Source organism: Triticum aestivum, unplaced genomic scaffold, assembly GCF_018294505.1.
Source record: "Triticum aestivum cultivar Chinese Spring unplaced genomic scaffold, IWGSC CS RefSeq v2.1 scaffold100358, whole genome shotgun sequence".
Taxonomy (NCBI): Eukaryota; Viridiplantae; Streptophyta; class Magnoliopsida; order Poales; family Poaceae; genus Triticum; species Triticum aestivum.
In genome coordinates, this window is record NW_025233388.1 from 1 (window position 1) to 7,528 (window position 7,528).

General features: G+C 43.5%; 1 protein-coding gene and 1 pseudogene across 1 annotated transcript; both read right to left on the reverse strand.

The window, feature by feature from the left end:
• Positions 1 to 418: 418 nt before the first annotated feature.
• Positions 419 to 3,173, reverse strand: LOC123176063 (beta-glucosidase 26-like; annotated as a pseudogene).
• A 1,459-nt stretch (positions 3,174 to 4,632) lies between these two features.
• LOC123176064 (paired amphipathic helix protein Sin3-like 4) lies at positions 4,633 to 5,464 on the reverse strand. The gene is made up of 3 exons (XM_044590458.1): positions 5,265 to 5,464; positions 4,956 to 5,186; positions 4,633 to 4,840 (listed from the first exon to the last, which is right to left on the reverse strand). The coding sequence occupies exons 1-3, from the start codon at positions 5,396 to 5,398 to the stop codon at positions 4,633 to 4,635; spliced, it is 573 nt and encodes a 190-aa protein (XP_044446393.1). The 5' UTR covers positions 5,399 to 5,464.
• Positions 5,465 to 7,528: the final 2,064 nt, after the last annotated feature.

Sequence of the window (7,528 nt, forward strand, 5' to 3'; positions counted from 1 at the left end):
GAAAGTTGATTAAGAAAATATGTAGTTTTTTTATAGAGAAGATAATTTGTTACCATAATTTAAAATTGACTGGAAATGGTATTTCAATTGAGCATTGAAAAGAAATTACAGTGCCCTTCTAATTATCACTAGGTATGGCAATAACAAACAAAGAAATCCAGAATTCGGCCCGCTAGAAGCCTAGCTAACATGGGGAGGACGTGTAATCAAATATAACGTGGTCAGTTTTGGGGCACTTATTTGCATCTAGTGAATTGCTCAACTGGCTTTCCTCTGCGAGGTCATGTGTATGTTGTTCAAATGGTGCCGATAGTTAATTATGTCATGTGCTTCAGTGCACTTAAACTGATCGACCAGTAGTGTTTTGACTTAAAAGAAATCTCATTGTTTCTAATTTGTATTATAAGAAGGCGCAAAGTTGCTGTCTCAATGTTTGTCATTTCCGGCTTCTTGAAGCTAAATTTGAGGTGCAATGATGAACAAATGCTACACTATGCATATTCTGAAAGCAGAAGAATTTGATCCACCCGGGGATCTTGTTTGTAATACTAGCTCCTTTTCTTCTGGGAGAGCATGTTCTTGAACCATAACGCTGAGTCCTTGGGGTACCTCTTCAGAGTCTTGTAGTCCACATAGACGATACCGAAACGGGCAGTGTAGCCGAGTCTCCACTCGAAGTTGTCAAGCAGAGACCAAGCAAAGTACCCGATCACCCGGGCCCCATCGTCTATCGCCTTCTTGAGCTCGGTTATGTAGTCTCTGTAGTACCGGATTCTTAATGTGTCGTGCACACCGTCAGCGATGCTAATGTTGCCAGGTTGGTCCATCCCTGTGAGATGATCATTCATGTCCTTATGAGAACAACAAGTAGTAATTTGTTTTACCAGAAGAAGCAATTGCCATTTAAGATGTTGAAGTACCGTTTTCAGCAAGGATCATTGTAGGATTTCCATATCTTTCTTTAACATAGGTCACAGCCTTGTTGATTCCCCATGGTACAATGTAAAGCCAGTAGGAGTTTGCCTGCATGGACTCAACCAACTTATAGTTACAATGTTCCACAGAAAATCTGCACTAATCCATCTTTAAGGTATAGTAAAGAGTAATCCAGAACTGCACTTACATGAGCTCCAATAGGCACGCCATTTCATTTAACTGCAAAGACACGTACACATCACTGGGTCTGAGAATGTGAAGTATTTGCCATGGCAGAAGGAGTTGGCATGAAGGGGATAAAAGATCTTACAGACAAATTCAACATGCCAATCATCCTGGTAACTGACAGGCGTCAGGTTCCAAGTCCCATTGTCCTTCATGTAGAAAGAAGTGTATTGGTTGATACCAACATAGTCAATGGATCCTTTAACCATCGTGGACTCGTCGGCATTGAAGCGTGGCAACCTATCCTTGACAATCTCGAGCATCGTGAATGGGTAGCGACCATGGATGATGGGGTCAAGGAACCTGCAAGGACATTCATACAGTTTCAGTCTGCTTTCCTCCAAACAAAGTTGGTAGACATGTGTTACAATCTAAACTTGTGAAGTAAAATTTTATCCTCTGTGGTAAATTGGTTCAGGGTTTACCATCCAAGGTGGAAGTCCCTTGCCCTCTGCGCTGCAGCTTGATCAGCATTGCTGTTGCTCAAAGGTTCGTACCACACAAAATCCAAGAGAATTCCAATCCTCCCCTTTTGTTGATGCTATTAAATAGAATAGAATGATTGAATGGAACACAGTTAACATTCACTCTTAGGCACTGCCATTGAATATGTGATTCTTGAACTGAGAAATGACTTGAAGGTAATCTTCGGTCAGTCTTACCTGATACTTGTCACGGTATCGCCGCACAGCCGCAGCATGTGAGAGTATGAGATGGTGCGCCGCAAGGTACGGCTCTGTGGTAGAGTCACCTCCTGCAGAGCACTGAGAACACCTCCCCGGTGCATGGAGGCCAATGTCATACCCCAGCGCAGCGACGCACCTCGGCTCATTGAAGGTAAACCAATTCTTCACCCTGTCTCCAAACACCTTGAAACAGAAATCGGCATAGTCTGCAAACGCGCCCCTTTTGTAAAAATAGAAAAAGTTGGGCGTATCAACGACACATACTTAAATTCAACTTTGAAATGTGGAAATAATCATTAGCTATTTGAAATGCTTACACTATCCTTGGGCTTAGCCAGCCAAGGTACTGCTGATGGAGTGCCAGTGGGAGGTCATATTGATAGAGGTTTGCATATGGAGTGATACCTAATCCACCATTATAATAAGGGTTATTAATTAAACACAAAAGTCGGACCCTGGTGCTAATTAAGAGCTAACTAGGTGTAGCAATTCTAGTTACCTTGCTGAAGCATGTAATCTATGAGCCTGTTGTAGTAACCAACTCCTTCCCAGTTCACCTTCCCAGTCCCATCTAGAATTGAATTTCATACACAACTCCACTTCCATGAAAAACTCTTTTGAAAATTTAAACTGCTGCAGCTGGAGGAGAGATCATGGCACACATATACCTGGGAAAATCCTCGACCAAGAGATGGAAAACCGGTACGCGTCGAATCCCATGTTCTTCATTATGTCCACATCCTCCTACACCTCATAATCAATAAATACCTCTGTCAAGCGGCAATCAGGGACACACTAAAGAAGCACCACCAGAAACACAGCAATCAGCTGGATGATTAATCGTTGAGTGCACACACCTTGTACCTGTGGTACTCATCGACCGCCACATTGGCGGTGCCGTTGCCGGGGATCGTCCCTGTCCTCCCAACAACACAACCCGTTTAGATCCAATATGTAGACATGTAAAACTACATATGCATGTCGCTGTAGCACCACTACAACTTGTTCGGTGGAGCTAGGAGAAAAAACAAGATGAACCAAATCGATGGAAATGTTTTTACCTGGTATCTTGATGAAGGCGTCCCAGATACTTGGCCCTCGCCCTCCCTGCTCCGCCATCCCTTCCACCTGGTACGCCGACGTGGCCGTCCCGAACACGAACCCCTCTGGGAAGCCCTGCCGGCTCAGCCCGCCGGCGTCGTGGATCTCGGGGTTGAGCCAGTGGTATTGCGCAGAAGGCAGCAGCACATGAGCAGCTGGCGCTAGTATCAGCAGCACAAGAGCAGCTGCCGCTAGTATCAGCAGCAGCGCCGCCGCGTGCTTCATCGTGTGCGTGAGCGAGGAAGGGGGGGTGGGGACTGGGGAGTGAGGCCGGGGGTCAAGCCTTGGTCTGCGGGGCTAGATAATAGCAAATGTGTGTTTGTGTGCGACTCGTTAAACTAAGTAACTAGGGAACAAACAAGTTTGGACTTTGGAAGATAAAATATGTGCGCGCGCGTACCCAGGCCGGGGCAGCGGCATCGCATGTGCGATGGAACGGGATCTGTTGTTGCCGCTCTCTCTCACGCCGGATTGGAGGTAGACGAAGCACTTTTTCTGGCGACAAATGCCTGGGCAACTAACCCTTGCTATTTTTTAGCTCTCTTATGCTTTGTTATTGCTTGGGCCAAAATTTAGTATGCCGAGGTCTTTCCGAATCACACTGATTGGAGAGATATCCCGCGGAGCGTCACCTCAGTGGCGACAGGTCAGTAAGATATGCCCGAATCCTTGAATTAAGGAGGTTGATTGATGAGATGTTGTCGTCCCTTTCATGGGATCGAGGGAGTTGTTGGATGTGCTTAGTATTTGTTTTCCCATGATACGTGGGAAAATAAATAATCGCATATAGAGGGTCCATAGATGAGATTTTTCTCCCGTTCGAGGGGTGCAGGTGGTTTGCATTTGATGGGCATGTTTTCTTCTTTTTTCTGAAATCCAAATTTTGAACAGAAATATATTTTAGACTGAGCGTCTAGATCGCAAACAATTAATTTTGTTGTGTCCTTCGCGTCCATGGCTTTGAAACTAATGAATACTTGAAAAGATAATATCAGTGGCAGTCATAGAACTTGCATCTAATGTTCAGTTTAGTACTAAAATTTGCAAAATACGAAATTGCAGTAACATAACTTGTCTATGCGTGCATATACGGTCACTTCTTCCGTATCCAGCTGTATCTTATGCTCAGTGGCATGTTAGCATGAATGCGCCCCACATGTCAGTGGCCCGGAGTGGTGAAGCGTTGGGTGAGCCACGCATTGTCTTTTTTGTAGAAAGCGCCCTCGGCTTTTATTTAATTATACGCCTACCAGCACATGGTTCGTGAGAAACAAGAATTAAAAATAGCACCAGGGAATGGCGTTATTGCGAGGGATAGGGTAAGCGATAAGGGAGTGGGAGACTCGGAGTGCGGGAGGCGTCGTTTCCCATTAGAAAATAGTAGTGATCTATAAACAATCTTACATTTCTTTACATACAGAGGTAGTAGCATGTAATTATGAGCGCGAGTGAGGATACATTTTTACAATATTAACAACATTCACCGATAATTGCATTGATTTTGGTTGGAATCAATGTGATAACATGCATCAAAATCGAGCATACCCTACTAGTTAAATTTAGTATTGTAGATGTTGATACTTTCTCAACAGATTTTACCGAAATATGCAAAGCTTGAAGTTTGAAAAATATGTACGCTCGCTTACGTTGATGGAGTATAATAGTATACCAATAGTGAGAGATATTATCCATCGTGGATCTTATCGTCATTGTGGTCATCTAGGCTCACTTCTCTCACGAAACGAGCGGCAAGCTCATGCTCATCCACCCCACCGACGACCTCGATCTTGTGCTCTCTCGGCAGTATGGCGTTGAAGCCGGCGATGAGGTCCGGGCTATCCCGGAACAGGGCTCCCACCCTCGACGCCACCTCTGTGATGCCGATGGCGATCCTGCCATGAAGCCATGCATGAACCCACAGCTCATAATATTAGTTAACCACTTTTTAACCTCCATGGATCCAACCAACCATAAACTATACATATGTATGGATCACTAGGTACGTACCCGTCCCTCCCGTATTCGTCGAATATGATGCGGAGAAACTCGCGGTAGGTGGCCGGGTTCGTGTTCATCACCGCCTTCACGAAGGTCGTCGGCTTCTCTAAACCCGCGGCCTGTTCGTCTGATAGACGGATCCGGTGGCGCTTGGGCAAGAAGGCGTTGAAGCCGGCGATGAGGTAGGGGGTGTCCCGGAACAGCGCCGCCACCGTCGACGCCACCTCGGCGACGCCGATCCTGCACGCCGTTAAATGTTGGTCGGTCGATCCATGCGTGGAGCAAATTTATGCGTTTATCGACATGGATAGGACGTACCTGCCCCTCTTGTAATCAACCATGACGCGGAGGAACTCGCTGTACGTCGCCGGGTGCCGGTTCTTCACCATCTTCATGTACCTCAAGGCGTCCTCCAATTCCAGAAACTCCCCGTGACTGTCCGCCGGCGCCATTGAAGCAGCTAACTAGCTTCTTACTCTTCTTCTCCTCTTGATTCTGCCCAGCTTGACTTGGACTACTGATCTATGTTTTTGATTCGATCAAACCTAATGACCATCATATATAGAAATATATAAACGTATCCATGGCAATCCCGTTATTACCTTGTCCTTGTCACGGACAAAACATCCGGCAGCTACTTGACTCAGAGACGTACACGGACGTACCTGAAATATAGCACTAGGACTTTGAGCGCCAGAAAATTAGGCACGCACGTACACTGCAGGGGACCTCCAGGGGTCACCTTTGGTGTCTTGGCAGCATGTTAAGTCGTGCGTCCAGTCGCCGCCATATTTCGCGTGCTGGGCGCTTCCTTTGAATTTTGTTTTATCTATACGCATTCCTGGGATTAGATGGGTCTTTTTCTAGTTTTTTCGGCTTTCCGTAGCTTTTGGCGAAAAAAAACATCTGTATGAAAAAAAAATTATGCTTCCATGATAAGTATAGATTTGCTTTTTGTCGGGGCATGGATTTGCTTCCACGAGCAGCACAACTGTGCTTCTCGAAAAGGAAAAAAAATATCGGAGGGGCGTTTTGGCTCCCTGCAGCATGTGCTCCCGGATGAACAGTAAATTCCAAAAATATCAAAAAGTTATTAAATTTTGGTCGATGTTCGTGTTAGTGTCGCAAGCCTGCTTGACAAATTTCATGCGAAACAGAGTAGCAATGTTTTGTCGGTAAAAAAAAATCAAAATTAAGGTGACATTTGGTCTTCAATTTGTTTTTGTTTCAAATGCCAAAATGCTTAACCTTTTTGCCTTAAAATGTGCAGGTAGCATTTGGATGTGACTAAGATCACAAACAATTTCTGCCTTGATTTTTTTGACATTTGAATAAATACTTTTGGGCCTGAGAGCATGTGCTCCTCGGGGCCAAATTGAATTTCTGAAGAAAAAAATATGCTTCCACAAGAAACAAAGATCCGCTTCCCATGAAGGCACAGATTAATGCCCACGAGAAGCACAACTAATCTTCCTTAAAAAAAATAAAAAACATGTGCTTTCATGAGACTAACATATTTGTTTCCTATTGAGGTACAGATTTGCTTCCGCAAGAAGCACAACTGTGCTTCTTGAAAAAAAAATGTGCTTTCATAATAAGCACAGAGTTGCTTTTGGTGGAAGTACGGATTAACTTCCGCGAGAACCATAGCTGTGCTTCTCAGAAACGAAAAGAAAGATAAGCTTCCACAACAAGCATAGATTTGCTTCCAATGAAGTAACATATTTGCATCCACGAGAACCACAGCTTGCTTTAGGAAAAAAATTCAGTGCTTCCATAGGAAGCACATATTTGCTTCCTCGAGAAGCACAATTGTGTTTCTCAGAAAGAAAACCACAACCGTGCTTCCAGCTCTGGTTGGTCTTCCATTTTCTCGACATTCATATTTTTCATTTGTCAGTTTTTACGTTTTTTGTTTTTATATAATTTTGTTTTATCTATTTTTTTTCTCTTATTTTTTGTTTTTTGGTTTATTACGTGGAAAAAGTTCGTCGAAACATATCAACATGTGATCTGTTTCTAAGATCTCGACGCGAGAAATCCAACGGTGAAAATTGTTCTAAATGTGGACGGCATGATTCAAAAGATAAAATATTTTGAATAAATGAAATTATAAAAAAAGAAACTCTCATGTTGCTAACAAATGGCGCACACCACTTGCCAGCTCCCGAGATGGTGGGAGTGACATTTACATGAGGTAATTTTTAACTAGTGATTCCACCTACCACGCCTCACTTGTAGTGAGTAGGTATTGGCCCGACCTACTAACCACTTGCCATCATCATTGCCTATGTTTTTTTATTCACATTATTATTGTTTGCCTACATATTTTACCTTTTTATACTAAAAGCACTTTACATAAAATTCAAAAATGTTAATCTCGCCTTTGGAAAATGTTAAACGTGCATAGAAAAATGTAAGAAATAAGTAAAAGAGTACAAAAATGTTAACCATGTGCACGGAAATATAATCATGTGCACACAATTTTTTGGGACATCTATAAAATGTCATGTGTTTCGAGAAAAATGTACGACTTCTCAAAAAATGTACGTGACATTTAAAAAACTGTAATTCAAAAAATG

Bases quoted from the DNA above. Each gene is read 5' to 3' on its own strand.
- LOC123176064 (XM_044590458.1), bottom strand. From the start codon at position 5,398: ATGGCGCCGGCGGACAGTCACGGGGAGTTTCTGGAATTGGAGGACGCC. The intron at 5,187-5,264 runs GTACGTCCTATC...AACGGCGTGCAG, and splicing joins GTTGATTACAAGAGGGGCAG to GATCGGCGTCGCCGAGGTGG. The intron at 4,841-4,955 runs GTACGTACCTAG...GCTTCATGGCAG, and splicing joins GACGAATACGGGAGGGACGG to GATCGCCATCGGCATCACAG.